General features: G+C 44.8%; 1 protein-coding gene across 1 annotated transcript in view; it reads right to left on the bottom strand.

Annotated features, from left to right (window-relative positions):
- Positions 1-8,302: 8,302 nt before the first annotated feature.
- Positions 8,303-19,510, bottom strand: part of LOC128659677 (gastrula zinc finger protein XlCGF57.1) — a 134,808-nt gene continuing 123,600 nt past the window's right edge. The window contains exon 6 of the mRNA XM_053713251.1: positions 8,303-10,148. Coding sequence (XP_053569226.1) covers positions 8,884-10,148 — 1,265 coding nt within the window. The 3' untranslated portion in view covers positions 8,303-8,883. The remainder of the gene's footprint in view (positions 10,149-19,510) is intronic.

Genomic DNA, 19,510 nt, shown 5'->3' with positions numbered 1-19,510 from the left:
GTATCTGTCCTGTGTTACTGATACTGTGTGTGTTATAGTGTGTATCTGTCCCGTGTTACTGATACTGTGTGTTATAGTCAGTTAGTTGCTATAGTGTGTATCTGTCCTGTGTTACTGATACTGTGTGTGTGTTATAGTCAGTTGTTATAGTGTGTATCTGTCCTGTGTTACTGATACTGTGTGTGTTATAGTGTGTATCTGTCCTGTGTTACTGATACTGTGTGTGTTATAGTGTGTATCTGTTCTGTGTTACTGATACTGTGTGTGTGTGTGTTATAGTCAGTTAGTTGTTATAGTGTGTATCTGTCCTTTGTTACTGATACTGTGTGTGTTACAGTCAGTTGGTATAGTGTGTATCTGTCCTGTGTTACTGATACTGTGTGTGTTATAGTCAGTTAATTGTTATAGTGTGTATCTGTCCTGTGTTTATAACAACTGACTATAACACACACAGTATTAGTAACACAGGACAGATACACACTATAACAACTAACTGACTATAACACACACAGTATCAGTAACACAGGACAGATACACACTATAACAACTGACTATAACACACACAGTATTAGTGTGTGTATCTGTCCTGTGTTACTGATACTGTGTGTGTTATAGTCAGTTAGTTGTTATAGTGTGTATCTGTCCTGTGTTACTGATACTGTGTATGTTATAGTCAGTTAGTTGTTATAGTGTGTATCTGTCCTGTGTTACTAATACTGTGTGTGTTATAGTCAGTTGTTATAGTGTGTATCTGTCCTGTGTTACTGATACTGTGTGTGTTATAGTCAGTTAGTTGTTATAGTGTGTATCTGTCCTGTGTAACTGATACTGTGTGTGTTATAGTCAGTTAGTTGGTATAGTGTGTGTCTGTCCTGTGTAACTGATACTGTGTGTGTTATAGTCAGTCAGTTGTTATAGTGTGTATCTGCCCTGTGTAACTGATACTGTGTGTGTTATAGTCAGTTAGTTGTTATAGTATGTATCTGTCCTGTGTTACAGATACTGTGTTTTATACTCAGTGGTTATAGTGTGTATTTGTCCTGTGTGTCCAACTATACCTCTAATAATAATCCCTAACTCTACCTCTAATAATAATCCCTAACTATACCTCTAATAATAATAATCCCTAACCCTAGCTCTAATAATAATCACTAGCCCTAAATATACCTCTAATAATAACCCCTAACTATACCTCTAATAATAATTACTAGACCTAAATATACTTCTAATAATAATCCCTAACCCTACCTCTAATAATAATAATCCCTAACCCTAACTATACCTCTAATAATAATCCTTTACTCAAACTATATGTGTTATAATCAGTTAGTTGTTACAGTGTGTATCTGTCCTGTGTTACTGATACTGTGTGTGTTATAGTCAGTTAGTTGTTACAGTGTGTATCTGTCCTGTGTTACTGATACTGTGTGTGTTATAGTCAGTTAGTTGTTATTGTGTGTATCTGTCCTGTTACTGTGTGTGTTATAGTCAGTTGGTATAGTGTGTATCTGCCCTGTGTTACTGATACTGTGTGTGTTATAGTCAGTTAGTTGTTATAGTGTGTATCTGTCCTGTGTAACTGATACTGTCTGTGTTATAGTCAGTTAGTTGTTATAGTATGTATCTGTCCTGTGTTACTGATACTGTGTGTGTTATAGTCAGTCAGTTGGTATAGTGTGTATCTGCCCTGTGTTACTGATACTGTCTGTGTTATAGTCAGTTAGTTGTTATAGTGTGTATCTGTCCTGTGTTACTGATACTGTCTGTGTTATAGTCAGTTAGTTGTTATAGTGTGTATCTGTCCTGTGTTACTGATACTGTGTGTGTTATAGTTAGTTGTTATAGTGTGTATCTGTCCTGTTACTGATACTGTGTGTGTTATAGTCAGTTAGTTGTTATAGTGTGTATCTGTCATGTGTTACTGATACTGTGTGTTATAGTGTGTATCTGTCCTGTTACTGTGTGTGTTAGTTGTTATAGTATGTATCTGTCATGTGTTACTGATACTGTGTGTGTTATAGTGAGTTGTTATAGTGTGTATCTGTCCTGTGTTACTGATACTGTGTGTGTTATAGTCAGTTAGTTGTTATAGTGTGTATCTGTCCTGTGTTACTGATACTGTGTGTGTTATAGTCAGTTAGTTGTTATAGTGTGTATCTGTCCTGTGTTACTGATACTGTGTGTGTGTTATAGTCAGTTAGTTGTTATAGTGTGTATCTGTCCTGTTACTGTGTGTGTTAGACAGTTAGTTGTTATAGTATGTATCTGTCATGTGTTACTGATACTGTGTGTGTTAGTGTGTATCTGTCCTGTGTTACTGATACTGTGTGTGTTATAGTCAGTTAGTTGTTATAGTGTGTATCTGTCCTGTGTTACTGATACTGTGTGTGTTATAGTCAGTTAGTTGTTATAGTGTGTATCTGTCCTGTGTTACTGATACTGTGTGTGTTATAGTCAGTTAGTTGTTATAGTGTGTATCTGTCCTGTGTTACTGATACTGTGTGTGTTATAGTCAGTTAGTTGTTATAGTTTGTATCTGTCCTGTTACTGATACTGTGTGTGTGTGTTATAGTCAGTTAGTTGTTATAGTGTGTATCTGTCCTGTTACTGTGTGTTAGTCAGTTAGTTGTTATAGTGTGTATCTGTCCTGTGTTACTGATACTGTCTGTGTTATAGTCAGTTAGTTGTTATAGTGTGTATCTGTCCTGTGTTACTGATACTGTGTGTGTTAGTCAGTTAGTTGTTATAGTATGTATCTGTCATGTGTTACTGATACTGTGTGTGTTATAGTGTGTATCTGTCCTGTGTTACTGATACTGTGTGTGTTATAGTCAGTCAGTTGTTATAGTGTGTATCTGTCCTGTGTTACTGATACTGTGTGAGTTATAGTCAGTTAGTTGGTATAGTGTGTATCTGTCCTGTGTTACTGATACTGTGTGTGTTATAGTCAGTTAGTTGTTATAGTGTGTATCTGTCCTGTGTTACTGATACTGTGTGTGTGTGTTATAGTCAGTTAGTTGTTATAGTGTGTATCTGTCCTGTGTTACTGATACTGTCTGTGTTATAGTCAGTTAGTTGTTATAGTGTGTATCTGTCCTGTGTTACTGATACTGTGTGTGTTATAGTTAGTTGTTATAGTGTGTATCTGTCCTGTTACTGATACTGTGTGTGTTATAGTCAGTTATTATAGTGTGTATCTGACCTGTTACTGTGTGTGTTATAGTCAGTTATTATAGTGTGTATCTGTCCTGTGTTACTGATACTGTGTGTGTTATAGTCAGTTAGTTGTTATAGTGTGTATCTGTCCTGTTACGGATACTGTGTGTGTTATAGTCAGTCAGTTATTATAGTGTGTATCTGTCCTGTGTTACTGATACTGTGTGTGTTATAGTCAGTTATTATAGTGTGTATCTGACCTGTTACTGTGTGTGTTATAGTCAGTCAGTTGTTATAGTGTGTATCTGTCCTGTGTTACTGATACTGTGTGTGTGTTCTAGTCAGTTAGTTGTTATAGTGTGTATCTGTCCTGTTACTGTGTGTGTTAGTCAGTTAGTTGTTATAGTGTGTATCTGTCCTGTGTTACTGATACTGTGTGTGTGTTCTAGTCAGTCAGTTGTTATATTGTGTATCTGTCCTGTGTTACTGATACTGTGTGTGTTATAGTCAGTTAGTTGTTATAGTGTGTATCTGTCCTGTGTTACTGATACTGTGTGTGTGTTCTAGTCAGTTAGTTGTTATAGTGTGTATCTGTCCTGTTACTGTGTGTGTTAGTCAGTTAGTTGTTATAGTGTGTATCTACCCTGTGTTACTGATACTGTGTGTGTGTTCTAGTCAGTCAGTTGTTATATTGTGTATCTGTCCTGTGTTACTGATACTGTGTGTGTGTTCTAGTCAGTTAGTTGTTATAGTGTATATCTGTCCTGTGTTACTGATACTGTGTGTGTTATAGTCAGTCAGTTGTTACAGTATCAGTAACACAGGACAGATACATACTATAACAACCACAGTATCAGTAACAAAGGACAGATACATACTATAACAACTAACTGACTATAACACACACAGTATCAGTAGCACAGGACAGATACATACTATAACAACTAACTGACTATAACACACACAGTATCAGTAGCACAGGACAGATCCACACTATACCAACTGACTATAACACACACAGTATCAGTAACACAGGACAGATACATACTATGTGTGTTTTAGTCAGTCAGTTGTTATAGTGTGTATCTGTCCTGTGTTACTGATACTGTGTGTGTTATAGCTAGTTGTTATAGTGTGTATCTGTCCTGTTACTGATACTGTGTGTGTGTTATAGTCAGTTAGTTGTTATAGTGTGTATCTGTCCTGTGTTACTGATACGGTGTGTGTTATAGCTAGTTGTTATAGTGTGTATCTGTCCTGTGTTACTGATACTGTGTGTTATAGTCAGTTATTATAGTCAGTTATTATAGTGTGTATCTGTCCTGTTACTGTGTGTTATAGTCAGTTAGTTGTTATAGTGTGTATCTGTCCTGTGTTACTGATACTGTGTGTGTGTGTGTGTTATAGTCAGTTAGTTGTTATAGTGTGTATCTGTCCTGTGTTACTGATACTGTGTGTGTTATAGTCAGTTATTATAGTGTGTATCTGTCCTGTTACTGTGTGTGTTATAGTCAGTTATTATAGTGTGTATCTGACCTGTTACTGTGTGTGTTATAGTCAGTTGTTATAGTATGTATCTGTCCTGTGTTACTGATACTGTGTGTGTTATAGTCAGTTAGTTGTTATAGTATGTATCTGTCCTGTGTAACTGATACTGTGTGTGTTATAGTCAGTCAGTTGTTATAGTGTGTATCTGTCCTGTGTTACTGATACTGTGTGTGTTATAGTCAGTTAGTTGTTATAGTGTGTATCTGTCCTGCTACTGATAGTGTGTGTGTTATAGTCAGTTAGTTGTTAAAGTGTGTATCTGTCCTGTGTTACTGATACTGTGTGTTATAGTCAGTTATTATAGTGTGTATCTGTCCTGTTACTGATACTGTGTGTGTTATAGTCAGTTAGTTGTTATAGTGTGTATCTGTCCTGTGTTATTGATACTGTGTGTGTGTTCTAGTCAGTTAGTTGTTATAGTGTGTATCTGTCCTGTGTTACTGATACTGTGTGTGTTATAGTCAGTTAGTTGTTATAGTGTGTATCTGCCCTGTGTTACTGATACTGTGTGTTATAGTCAGTTAGTTGTTATAGTGTGTATCTGTCCTGTTACTGTGTGTGTTAGTCAGTTAGTTGTTATAGTGTGCATCTGTCCTGTGTTACTGATACTGTGTGTGTTATAGTCAGTCAGTTGTTATAGTTTGTATCTGTCCTGTGTTACTGATACTGTGTGCGTTATAGTCAGTCAGTTGTTATAGTGTGTATCTGTCCTGTTACTGTGTGTGTTAGTCAGTTAGTTGTTATAGTGTGTATCTGTCCTGTGTTACTGATACTGTGTGTGTTATAGTCAGTCAGTTGGTATAGTGTGTATCTGTCCTGTGTTACTGATACTGTGTGTGTTATAGTCAGTCAGTTGTTATAGTGTGTATCTGTCCTGTGTTACTGATACTGTGTGTATCTGTCCTGTGTTACTGATACTGTGTGTGTTATAGTCAGTTAGTTGGTATAGTGTGTATCTGTCCTGTGTTACTGATACTGTGTGTGTTATAGTCAGACAGTTGTTATAGTGTGTATCTGTCCTGTGTTACTGATACTGTGTGTGTTATAGTCAGTCAGTTGTTATAGTGTGTATCTGTCCTGTGTTACTGATACTGTGTGTGTTATAGTCAGTTAGTTGGTATAGTGTGTATCTGTCCTGTGTTACTGATACTGTGTGTGTGTTATAGTCAGTTAGTTGGTATAGTATGTATCTGTCCTGTGTAACTGATACAGGACAGATACATACTATAACAACTGACTGACTATAACACAGACAGTGTTACTGATACTGTGTGTGTTATAGTCAGTTAGTTGTTATAGTATGTATCTGTCCTGTGTTACTGATACTGTGTGTGTTATAGTCAGTTAGTTGTTATAGTGTGTATCTGTCCTGTGTTACTGATACTGTCTGTGTTATAGTCAGTCAGTTGTTATAGTATGTATCTGTCCTGTGTAACTGATACTGTGTGTGTTATAGTCAGTCAGTTGTTATAGTATGTATCTGTCCTGTGTAACTGATACTGTCTGTGTTATAGTCAGTTAGTTGTTATAGTGTGTATCTGTCCTGTTACTGATACTGTGTGTGTTATAGTCAGTTAGTTGTTATAGTGTGTATCTGTCCTGTATAGTCAGTCAGTTGTTATAGTGTGTATCTGTCCTGTGTTACTGATACTGTGTGTGTTATAGTCAGTCAGTTGTTATAGTGTGTATCTGTCCTGTTACTGATACTGTGTGTGTTATAGTCAGTTAGTTGTTATAGTGTGTATCTGTCCTGTTACGGATACTGTGTGTGTTATAGTCAGTCAGTTATTATAGTGTGTATCTGTCCTGTGTTACTGATACTGTGTGTGTTATAGTCAGTTATTATAGTGTGTATCTGACCTGTTACTGTGTGTGTTATAGTCAGTCAGTTGTTATAGTGTGTATCTGTCCTGTGTTACTGATACTGTGTGTGTGTTCTAGTCAGTTAGTTGTTATAGTGTGTATCTGTCCTGTTACTGTGTGTGTTAGTCAGTTAGTTGTTATAGTGTGTATCTGTCCTGTGTTACTGATACTGTGTGTGTTATAGTCAGTCAGTTGGTATAGTGTGTATCTGTCCTGTGTTACTGATACTGTGTGTGTTATAGTCAGTCAGTTGTTATAGTGTGTATCTGTCCTGTGTTACTGATACTGTGTGTGTTATAGTCAGTCAGTTGTTATAGTTTGTATCTGTCCTGTGTTACTGATACTGTGTGTGTTATAGTCAGTCAGTTGTTATAGTGTGTATCTGTCCTGTGTTACTGATACTGTGTGTGTGTTCTAGTCAGTCAGTTGTTATAGTGTGTATCTGTCCTGTGTTACTGATACTGTGTGTGTTATAGTCAGTTAGTTGGTATAGTGTGTATCTGTCCTGTGTTACTGATACTGTGTGTGTTATAGTCAGACAGTTGTTATAGTATGTATCTGTCCTGTGTTACTGATACTGTGTGTGTTATAGTCAGTCAGTTGTTATAGTGTGTATCTGTCCTGTTACTGATACTGTGTGTGTTATAGTCAGTTAGTTGTTATAGTATGTATCTGTCCTGTGTTACTGATACTGTGTGTGTTATAGTCAGTCAGTTGTTATAGTGTGTATCTGTCCTGTGTTACTGATACTGTGTGTATCTGTCCTGTGTTACTGATACTGTGTGTGTTATAGTCAGTTAGTTGGTATAGTGTGTATCTGTCCTGTGTTACTGATACTGTGTGTGTTATAGTCAGACAGTTGTTATAGTGTGTATCTGTCCTGTGTTACTGATACTGTGTGTGTTATAGTCAGTCAGTTGTTATAGTGTGTATCTGTCCTGTGTTACTGATACTGTGTGTGTTATAGTCAGTTAGTTGGTATAGTGTGTATCTGTCCTGTGTTACTGATACTGTGTGTGTGTTATAGTCAGTTAGTTGGTATAGTATGTATCTGTCCTGTGTAACTGATACAGGACAGATACATACTATAACAACTGACTGACTATAACACAGACAGTGTTACTGATACTGTGTGTGTTATAGTCAGTTAGTTGTTATAGTATGTATCTGTCCTGTGTTACTGATACTGTGTGTGTTATAGTCAGTTAGTTGTTATAGTGTGTATCTGTCCTGTGTTACTGATACTGTCTGTGTTATAGTCAGTCAGTTGTTATAGTATGTATCTGTCCTGTGTAACTGATACTGTGTGTGTTATAGTCAGTTAGTTGTTATAGTATGTATCTGTCCTGTGTTACTGATACTGTGTGTGTTATAGTCAGTTAGTTGTTATAGTATGTATCTGTCCTGTGTAACTGATACTGTGTGTGTTATAGTCAGTCAGTTGTTATAGTATGTATCTGTCCTGTGTAACTGATACTGTCTGTGTTATAGTCAGTCAGTTGTTATAGTGTGTATCTGTCCTGTGTTACTGATACTGTGTGTGTTATAGTCAGTCAGTTGTTATAGTGTGTATCTGTCCTGTTACTGATACTGTGTGTGTTATAGTCAGTTAGTTGTTATAGTGTGTACCTGTCCTGTATAGTCAATCAGTTGTTAGTGTGTATCTGTCCTGTATAGTCAGTTAATTGTAGGTACTTACACAGCTATGTATTTCACACAAAAAAAGACAAAGCACTTTCTTACAGAAAACAATATTTTATTAACAGGTCTATGATTTGGTGCCTGTTCTTACACTCATATTGTCTGCCTGGCCCAATGCGTATTTCTGGCATATACATATGCCATTTCCTGACCACTCTTGCTAATAAATGGTAGGTGAGATGTACTTACTGCGTACTGGGAATGACTGATCTATGCACAGTATATAGTTACACACACATACTGTGATACACATATAGATCTACGCTTCTCTCATTAGGCTCCTTCCTTACTGTTTGTGCCCGACGTCTCACCAAGTGGTCTATATGCCAAGTGCAGTCAGACCTCATTACATCTGCATCCCTCTATTTCAGTCCTGTAATTTCTCAGTGACTGCCATCCAACCAGTCTGATATTTAGCCCATCTGGCAAGGAACTATCCCCTTTTGCCATCTGTGTGCCACACTCTACCTCCTCATTAGGTATCCTGTAGCTGTCATCTTCTGCCTTACAACCATGTGCCATGCTCCGTTGTGCATTGCCATCCACAGAACCCTTATCTGAGTGCCAGCCTTTATCAGAAGGCTTACCCACCTTGGCATTGTTCTCCTCTCCCCTTTACTGTTCAGAGCGCCCACCCCCAGTACGATTGCAACAAACGTTCTTACAAGGATTCTCTGCTGACTTCTCTTTGAGTGTAACACTCTCACCATCCTCCTCGGTTGTAATGAATTGCTGTACGACTGGCTGCGATACTTTACAGCTGAAGTGCAGACGCTCCCCGGTGTGAATCCGCTGGTGGCGTACCAGGTTATGTTTCTTATAGAAGCTACCTCCACACACCAAGCAGGGGAAGGGGCGCTGCCCGCTGTGGATGCCCTTGTGTCTCTCCAGGTTGGGTTTCTGGATAAAACTGTCCCCACACACATTACAGCGAAACGGACGCTCGCCCGTGTGGATTTTCTGGTGTCTGCTAAGGTACTGTCGGCTGTTGAAACCCTTGCCACAGTCGGCACAGGTGAAGGGCCTCTCGCCCTGTTTGCCCGTGTGAACCCGCTGATGTGCCTGCAGATGTGGCTGTGCCACAAAGCTCTTTCGGCACTGATCACAAGAAAATGGTTTTCCCCCAGCCCCACAGCTCCCTCCCCCATTCTGGTGGGCGCGTTGGTGCGTTAGGAGGTGAGATCGGCAAGCAAATCCCTTCCCACACTCAGCACAGCTGTAGGGTCGCTCAGCAGAGTGCACAGATTCTTGGTGCCGCAGAAGTGTCTTGCGCTGAGCAAACCGCTGCTCACACTGGTCGCAGGGGAAGGGAGTCTCGCCCGTATGCCGCCGCCGATGAGTGACAAGATGCTGCTTGCGACTGAAGCTCTTATCACAATCTGTGCAGGTAAATGGCTTCTCCCCTGTGTGAATACGGCAATGGGTGATCAGATCAGCCTTGCGATTAAAGCTCTTGCCGCATCTGTCACAGGAAAACGGCCTCTCTCCTGTGTGAAGCCGCTGGTGCGTTTGGTAGTTGCCCTTGTGGTTGAATTGGATCCCACAGTGTTCGCAAGAAAACAGTTTCTCCCCCGTGTGGATGCGCTGGTGCCCCACCAAGTGGTGACGATAGTGGAACCTCTTCCCACAGACCTCGCAGGGGTACGGTCGCTCCCCTCTGTGAGTGCGCTGGTGGCTGGTGAGATGCGACTTGCGGATGAAGTTGCGGTGGCAGTCTGGGCAGGGGTAAGGACGATCCACGTTACCTCGATCGTTCTGAAGCCCCACAGAGGGAAGTGCTTGGTACGGAGGGTTTGGCAAGAAAAGCTGCGGAGGTGCTGGGTGGGGATCGGCCGGAAGACCAGTGGGCAGGAAGTTAAGCTTGGTATGAAAATCTGGAGCTGGGTGAGAGGTAAAGAAAAAGCCAATGAATGTAAAAAACAACCAACAGACTGCCAGAAAGTCTCCCTCCTGTTACCCACACAGCTGTTTCGCTATTTCTGTACCAATCAAACGCTTTCTGCAAGAATTATCTACACAGCCAGATACGCCCTCTACCTGCTGACTCTCCCTGGTATTAAAGGGACAGTCACCACCAGAATCTGTGTTTATAAAGAAAATCCCTTTATTACCCATTCCCTAGTTTTGCATAACCAACACAGTTATAATAATACACTTTTTACCACTGTGATTACCCTGTATCTAAGCCTCTGCAGACTGCCCCTTATCTCAGTTATAATAATATACTTTTTACCACTGTAACTACCTTGTATCTAAGCCTCTGCAGACTGCCCCTTATCTCAGTTATAATAATAATATACTTTTTACCACTGTAACTACCTTGTATCTAAGCCTCTGCAGACTGCCCCCTTATCTCAGTTATAATACACTTTTTACCTCTGTAACTACCTTGTATCTAAGCCTCTGCAGACTGCTCTTTATCTCAGTTATATTAATATACTTTTTAAATCTGTAACTACCTTGTATCTAAGGCTCTGCAGACTGCTCCTTATCTCAGTTATATTAATATACTTTTTATCTCTGTGATTATCCTGTATCTAACCCTCTGCAGACTGCCCCTTATCTCAGTCATATTAATATACTTTTTACCTCTGTAACTACCTTGTATCTAAGCCTCTGCAGCCTGCCCCTTATCTCAGTTATAATAATATACTTTTTACCGCTGTAATTATCTTGTATCTAAGCCTCTGCAGACTGCCCCCTTATTTCAGTTCTTTTGACAGTCTTGCATTTTAACCAATAAGTGCTCACTCCTCAGTAAATTCACATGCATGAGCTCAATGTTATTTATATGAATCACATGAACTAACGCCCTCTAGTGGTGAAAAACTGTCAAAATGCATTCAGATTAAAGGCGGCCTTCAAGGTCTAAGTAATTAGCATAAGAACCTTTAGCTTTCAACTAAGAATACCAAGAGAACAAAGCAAAATTGGTTCTAAAAGTAAATTGTTTAAAATTACATTCCCTATTTGAACCCTGAAAGTTTTTTTTTTTGGACTTGACTGTCCCTTTAATATCCCCTTCCCCTGACACATACAGCAGTGATTAACCCCTTCACTGACACACAAATCTACAGAACAACGATTAACCCCCTCCCCTTACATACAGAGCAGTGATTAAACCCTTTGCCTGACACACAGAGCATTGCTACCCTAAAACACAGATTAGCAGAGCAGTGGTTAACCCCTTCCCCTGACAGCTCTGCAGAGCAGTGATTAGCCCCTTTCCCTGATGGCTCAGCAGAGCAGTGATTAACCCCTTTCCCTTACACACACACACACACACCTGCAGAGCAGTGATTAACACATTCCCGATACACAAAGCATTGTTTAACCCGTTTCCCTGACACACAGACCTGCAGAGCAGTGATTAACCCTTTATTTTGTACACAGCAAATTGTTGATAAACTGCTTCCTTCCAATAAAGACAATCACTCTCCTCATCTCTAACAAAGGTAGAATTAGATGATCCCTCTGTAGGGAACAGATTCCACCCTGATCTGTGTGTGCTGAGCGCATCGTCCGTCTCCGTTACACCTGCTAGAGCCATAAGTCTGTATCCCTAGTGTGACTGTGCAGCAATAAGTAATGACCTCTTCTGCTGTATTAATGCTGGAACGTGATGCCCCCCCTGGTCCGTGTGTGCTGAGCGCATTGTCCGTCTCCGTTACACCTGCTAGCGCCATAAGTGCTGTGTCCCCCAAACCAGGGGGTTATGTTCCCTTTGGAATGTGAAAACTTTTAACAGGTAAATCTTTGTACACTCCATAAATGTATCCAAACTCTACTATAATTATATGTAGTGATATACACCGTTTACTAAACAATCTGTGACTAATGGAGCTGTGCTACCTGCAATAAGGTATAAGCTTAGCTTACGTACTCTATTGCTATTGTATCAATGGCTCACACTCTCACACACTATGCCCTGCAACCTCCCCCTCTGTAAAGCAAATGACCCCTGACCTGGACACCCTGCAACCTCCCCCTCTGTAAAGCAAATGACCCCTGACCTGGACACCCTGCAACCTCCTCCCTCTGTAAAGCAAATAGCTCCTGACCTGGATACCCTGCAACCTCCCCCTCTGTAAAGCAAATGACCCCTGACCTGGACACCCTGCAACCTTCTCCCTCTTTAAAGCAAATGACCCCTGACCTGGATACCCTGCAACCTCCTCCCTCTGTAAAGCAAATAGCTCCTGACCTGGATACCCTGCAACCTCCCCCTCTGTAAAGCAAATGACCCCTGACCTGGATACCCTGCAACCTCCCCCTCTGTAAAGCAAATGACTCCTGACCTGGATACCCTGCAACCTCCTCCCTCTGTAAAGCAAATGACTCCTGACCTGGATACCCTGCAACCTCCTCCCTCTGTAAAGCAAATGACTCCTGACCTGGATACCCTGCAACCTCCCCCTCTAAAGCAAATGACTCCTGACCTGGATACCCTGCAACCTTCTCCCTCTGTAAAGCAAATGACTCCTGACCTGGATACCCTGCAACCTCCCCCTCTGTAATGCAAATGACTCCTGACCTGGATACCCTGCAACCTCCCCCCTCTAAAGCAAATGACTCCTGACCTGGATACCCTGCAACCTCCCCCTCTGTAAAGCAAATGGCTCCTGACCTGGATACCCTGTAACCTCCCCCCTCTAAAGCAAATGACTCCTGACCTGGATACCCTGCAACCTCCTCCCTCTGTAAAGCAAATGACTCCTGACCTGGATACCCTGCAACCTCCCCCTCTAAAGCAAATGACTCCTGACCTGGATACCCTGCAACCTTCTCCCTCTGTAAAGCAAATGACTCCTGACCTGGATACCCTGCAACCTCCCCCTCTGTAATGCAAATGACTCCTGACCTGGATACCCTGCAACCTCCCCCCTCTAAAGCAAATGACTCCTGACCTGGATACCCTGCAACCTCCCCCTCTGTAAAGCAAATGGCTCCTGACCTGGATACCCTGTAACCTCCCCCCTCTAAAGCAAATGGCTCCTGACCTGGATACCCTGCAACCTCCTCCTCTGTAAAGCAAATGACTCCTGACCTGGATACCCTGCAACCTCCTCCTCTGTAAAGCAAATGACTCCTGACCTGGATACCCTGCAACCTCCCCCTCTAAAGCAAATGACTCCTGACCTGGATACCCTGCAACCTCCCCCTCTGTAAAGCAAATGACTCCTGACCTGGATACCCTGCAACCTTCTCCCTCTGTAAAGCAAATGACTCCTGACCTGGATACCCTGCAACCTCCCCCTCTGTAATGCAAATGACTCCTGACCTGGATACCCTGCAACCTCCCCCCTCTAAAGCAAATGACTCCTGACCTGGATGCCCTGCAACCTCCCCCTCTGTAAAGCAAATGGCTCCTGACCTGGATACCCTGTAACCTCCCCCCTCTAAAGCAAATGGCTCCTGACCTGGATACCCTGCAACCTCCTCCTCTGTAAAGCAAATGACTCCTGACCTGGATACCCTGCAACCTCCTCCTCTGTAAAGCAAATGACTCCTGACCTGGATACCCTGCAACCTCCTCCGTAAAGCAAATGACTCCTGACCTGGATACCCTGCAACCTCCTCCTCTGTAAAGCAAATGACTCCTGACCTGGATACCCTGCAACCTCCTCCTCTGTAAAGCAAATGACTCCTGACCTGGATACCCTGCAACCTCCTCCTCTGTAATGCAAATGACTCCTGACCTGGATACCCTGCAACCTCTCCCTCTGTAAAGCAAATGGCTCCTGACCTGGATACCCTGCAACCTCCCCCTCTAAAGCAAATGACTCCTGACCTGGATACCCTGCAACCTCCCCCTCTGTAAAGCAAATGACTCCTGACCTGGATACCCTGCAACCTCCCCCTCTGTAATCAAAATGACTCCTGACCTGGATACCCTGCAACCTCCCCCTCTGTAAAGCAAATGGCTCCTGACCTGGATACCCTGCAACCTCCCCCCTCTGTAAAGCAAATGACTCCTGACCTGGATACCCTGCAACCTCCCCCTCTGTAATCAAAATGACTCCTGACCTGGATACCCTGCAACCTCCAGCTCTGTAAAGCAAATGACTCCTGACCTGGATACCCTGCAACCTCCTCCCTCTAAAGCAAATGACTCCTGACCTGGATACCCTGCAACCTCCCCCTCTGTAAAGCAAATGACCCCTGACCTGGATACCCTGCAACCTCCCCCTCTGTAAAGCAAATGACTCCTGACCTGGATACCCTGCAACCTCCCCCTTCTGTAAAGCAAATGACTCCTGACCTGGATACCCTGCAACCTCCCCCTTCTGTAAAGCAAATGACTCCTGACCTGGATACCCTGCAAACTTCTCCCTCTGTAAAGCAAATGACTCCTGACCTGGATACCCTGCAACCTCCTCCTCTGTAAAGCAAATGGCTCCTGACCTGGATACCCTGCAACCTCCCCCCCCCTCTAAAGCAAATAGCTGCTGACCTGGATACCCTGCAACCTCCTCCTCTGTAAAGCAAATGACTCCTGACCTGGATACCCTGCAACCTCCTCCCTCTGTAAAGCAAATGACTCCTGACCTGGATACCCTGCAACCTCCTCCCTCTGTAAAGCAAATGACTCCTGACCTGGATACCCTGCAACCTCCTCCTCTGTAAAGCAAATGGCTCCTGACCTGGATACCCTGTAACCTCCCCCTCTGTAAAGCAAATGACTCGTGGCCTGGATACCCTGCAACCTTCTCCCTCTGTAAAGCAAATGACTCCTGACCTGGATACCCTGCAACCTCCTCCTCTGTAAAGCAAATGGCTCCTGACCTGGATACCCTGTAACCTCCTCCCTCTGTAATGCAAATGACTCCTGACCTGGATACCCTGCAACCTCCCCCCTCTGTAAAGCAAATGACTCCTGACCAGGATACCCTGCAACCTCCTCCTCTGTAAAGCAAATGGCTCCTGACCTGGATACCCTGCAACCTCCTCCTCTGTAAAGCAAATGACTCCTGAGCTGGATACCCTGCAACCACCTCCTCTGTAAAGCAAATGGCTCCTGACCTGGATACCCTGCAACCGCCCCCTCTGTAAAGCAAATGACTCCTGACCTGGATACCCTGCAACCTCCCCCTCTGTAAAGCAAATGACCCCCTGACCTGAATACCCTGCAACCTCCCCCCTCTGTAAAGCAAATGACCCCCTGACCTGGATACCCTGCAACCTCCTCCCTCTGTAAAGCAAATAGCTGCTGACCTGGATACCCTGCAACCTCCCCCCTCTGTAAAGCAAATAGCTGCTGACCTGGATACCCTGCAACCTCCTCCCTCTGTAAAGCAAATGACCCCCTGACCTGGATAGCCTGCAACCTCCTCCCTCTTTAAAGCAAATGACCCCTGACCTGGATACCCTGCAACCTCCCCCTCTGTAAAGCAAATGACTCCTGACCTGGATACCCTGCAACCTCCCCCTCTGTAAAGCAAATGGCTCCTGATCTGGATACCCTGCAACCTCCCCCTCTGTAAAGCAAATGACTCCTGACCTGGATACCCTGCAACCTCCCCCCTCTGTAAAGCAAATGGCTCCTGACCTGGATACCCTGCAACCTCCTCCCTCTGTAAAGCAAATGACCCCTGACCTGGATACCCTGCAACCTTCTCCCTCTGTAAAGCAAATGACTCCTGACCTGGATACCCTGCAACCTCCCCCTCTGTAATGCAAATGACTCCTGACCTGGATACCCTGCAACCTCCTCCCTCTGTAAAGCAAATGACTCCTGACCTGGATACCCTGCAACCTCCTCCTCTGTAAAGCAAATGGCTCCTGACCTGGATACCCTGCAACCTCCCCCTCTGTAATGCAAATGACTCCTGACCTGGATACCCTGCAACCTCCCCCTCTAAAGCAAATGACTCCTGAGCTGGATACCCTGCAACCTCCCCCTCTGTAATGCAAATGACTCCTGACCTGGATACCCTGCAACCTCCCCCTCTGTAAAGCAAATGACCCCCTGACCTGGATACCCTGTAACCTCCCCCCTCTAAAGCAAATGACTCCTGACCTGGATACCCTGCAACCTCCCCCTCTGTAAAGCAAATGACTCCTGACCTGGATACCCTGCAACCTCCCCCTCTGTAAAGCAAATGACTCCTGACCTGGATACCCTGCAACCTCCTCCCTCTGTAAAGCAAATGACTCCTGACCTGGATACCCTGCAACCTCCTCCCTCTGTAAAGCAAATGACTCCTGACCTGGATACCCTGCAACCTCCCCCTCTGTAAAGCAAATGACTCCTGACCTGGATACCCTGCAACCTCCCCCTCTAAAGCAAATGACCCCTGACCTGGATACCCTGCAACCTCCCCCTCTGTAAAGCAAATGACTCCTGACCTGGATACCCTGCAACCTCCTCCCTCTGTAAAGCAAATGACTCCTGACCTGGATACCCTGCAACCTCCCCCCTCTTTAAAGCAAATGACTCCTGACCTGGATACCTTGCAACCTCCCCCCTCTGTAAAGCAAATGACCCCTGACCTGGATACCCTGCAACCTCCTCCCTCTGTAAAGCAAATGACTCCTGACCTGGACACCCTGCAACCTCCCCCTCTGTAAAGCAAATGACCCCTGACCTGGATACCCTGCAACCTCCTCCTCTGTAAAGCAAATGACTCCTGACCTGGACACCCTGCAACCTCCTCCCTCTGTAAAGCAAATGACTCCTGACCTGGATACCCTGCAACCTCCCCCTCTAAAGCAAATGACTCCTGACCTGGATACCCTGCAACCTCCCCCTCTGTAAAGCAAATGGCTGCTGACCTGGATACCCTGCAACCTCCCCCTCTGTAATGCAAATGACCCCTGACCTGGATACCCTGCAACCTCCTCCCTCTGTAAAGCAAATGGCTCCTGACCTGGATACCCTGCAACCTTCTCCCTCTGTAAAGCAAATGACTCCTGACCTGGATACCCTGCAACCTCCTCCTCTGTAAAGCAAATGACTCCTGACCTGGATACCCTGCAACCTCCCCCTCTAAAGCAAATGACTCCTGACCTGGATACCCTGCAACCTCCTCCCTCTGTAAAGCAAATGGCTCCTGACCTGGATACCCTGCAACCTCCCCCTCTAAAGCAAATGACCCCTGACCTGGATACCCTGCAACCTCCCCCTCTGTAATGCAAATGACTCCTGACCTGGATACCCTGCAACCTCCCCCTCTGTAAAGCAAATGGCTCCTATGCCGGATACCCTGCAACCTCCCCCTCTGTAAAGCAAATGGCTCCTGACCTGGATACCCTGCAACCTCCTCCCTCTGTAAAGCAAATGACTCCTGACCTGGATACCCTGCAACCTCCCCCTCTGTAAAGGAAATGGCTCCTGACCTGGATACCCTGCAACCTCCCCCCTCTGTAAAGCAAATGACTCCTGACCTGGATACCCTGCAACCTCCCCCTCTGTAAAGCAAATGACCCCTGACCTGGATACCCTGCAACCTCCCCCTCTAAAGCAAATGACCCCTGACCTGGATACCCTGCAACCTCCCCCTCTGTAAAGCAAATGGCTCCTGACCTGGATACCCTGCAACCTCCTCCCTCTGTAAAGCAAATGACTCCTGACCTGGATACCCTGCAACCTCCCCCTCTGTAAAGGAAATGACTCCTGACCTGGATACCCTGCAACCTCCCCCCTCTGTAAAGCAAATGACTCCTGACCTGGATACCCTGCAACCTCCCCCTCTGTAAAGCAAATGACCCCTGACCTGGATACCCTGCAACCTCCCCCTCTAAAGCAAATGACCCCTGACCTGGATACCCTGCAACCTCCCCCTCTGTAAAGCAAATGACTCCTGACCTGGATACCCTGCATCCTCCCCCCTCTGTAAAGCAAATGGCTCCTGACCTGGATACCCTGCAACCTCCTCCCTCTGTAAAGCAAATGGCTCCTGACCTGGATACCCTGCAACCTCCTCCCTCTGTAAAGCAAATGGCTCCTGACCTGGATACCCTGCAACCTCCCCCTCTGTAAAGCAAATGGCTCCTGACCTGGATACCCTGCAACCTCCCCCTCTGTAAAGCAAATGACCCCTGACCTGGATACCCTGCAACCTCCCCCTCTGTAAAGCAAATGACCCCTGACCTGGATACTCTGCAACCTTCTCCCTCTGTAAAGCAAATGACTCCTGACCTGGATACCCTGCAACCTTCTCCCTCTGTAAAGCAAATGACTCCTGACCTGGATACCCTGCAACCTCCCCCTCTAAAGCAAATGACTCCTGACCTGGATACCCTGAAACCTCCCCCCTCTAAAGCAAATGACTCCTGACCTGGATACCCTGTAACCTCCCCCCTCTAAAGCAAATGACTCCTGACCTGGATACCCTGCAACCTCCCCCCTCTGAAAAGCAAATGACTCCTGACCTGGATACCCTGCAACCTCCCCCTCTGTAAAGCAAATGACTCCTGACCTGGATACCCTGTAACCTCCCCCTCTGTAAAGCAAATGACTCCTGACCTGGATACCCTGCAACCTCCCCCCTCTGAAAAGCAAATGACTCCTGACCTGGATACCCTGCAACCTCCCCCTCTGTAAAGCAAATGGCTCCTGACCTGGATACCCTGCAACCTCCCCCTCTGTAAAGCAAATGACTCCTGACCTGGATACCCTGCAACCTCCCCCCTCTGTAAAGCAAATGGCTCCTGACCTGGATACCCTGCAACCTCCTCCCTCTGTAAAGCAAATGACCCCTGACCTGGATACCCTGCAACCTTCTCCCTCTGTAAAGCAAATGACTCCTGACCTGGATACCCTGCAACCTCCTCCCTCTGTAAAGCAAATGGCTCCTGACCTGGATACCCTGCAACCTTCTCCCTCTGTAAAGCAAATGACTCCTGACCTGGATACCCTGCAACCTCCTCCTCTGTAAAGCAAATGACTCCTGACCTGGATACCCTGCAACCTCCCCCTCTAAAGCAAATGACTCCTGACCTGGATACCCTGCAACCTCCTCCCTCTGTAAAGCAAATGGCTCCTGACCTGGATACCCTGCAACCTCCCCCTCTAAAGCAAATGACCCCTGACCTGGATACCCTGCAACCTCCCCCTCTGTAATGCAAATGACTCCTGACCTGGATACCCTGCAACCTCCCCCTCTGTAAAGCAAATGGCTCCTATGCCGGATACCCTGCAACCTCCCCCTCTGTAAAGCAAATGGCTCCTGACCTGGATACCCTGCAACCTCCTCCCTCTGTAAAGCAAATGACTCCTGACCTGGATACCCTGCAACCT

The sequence above is a fragment of the Bombina bombina genome, chromosome 5 (genome assembly GCF_027579735.1).
Source record: "Bombina bombina isolate aBomBom1 chromosome 5, aBomBom1.pri, whole genome shotgun sequence".
NCBI classification, from domain to species: domain Eukaryota; kingdom Metazoa; phylum Chordata; class Amphibia; order Anura; family Bombinatoridae; genus Bombina; species Bombina bombina.
This window is presented reverse-complemented; position numbering and strand designations above follow the sequence as displayed.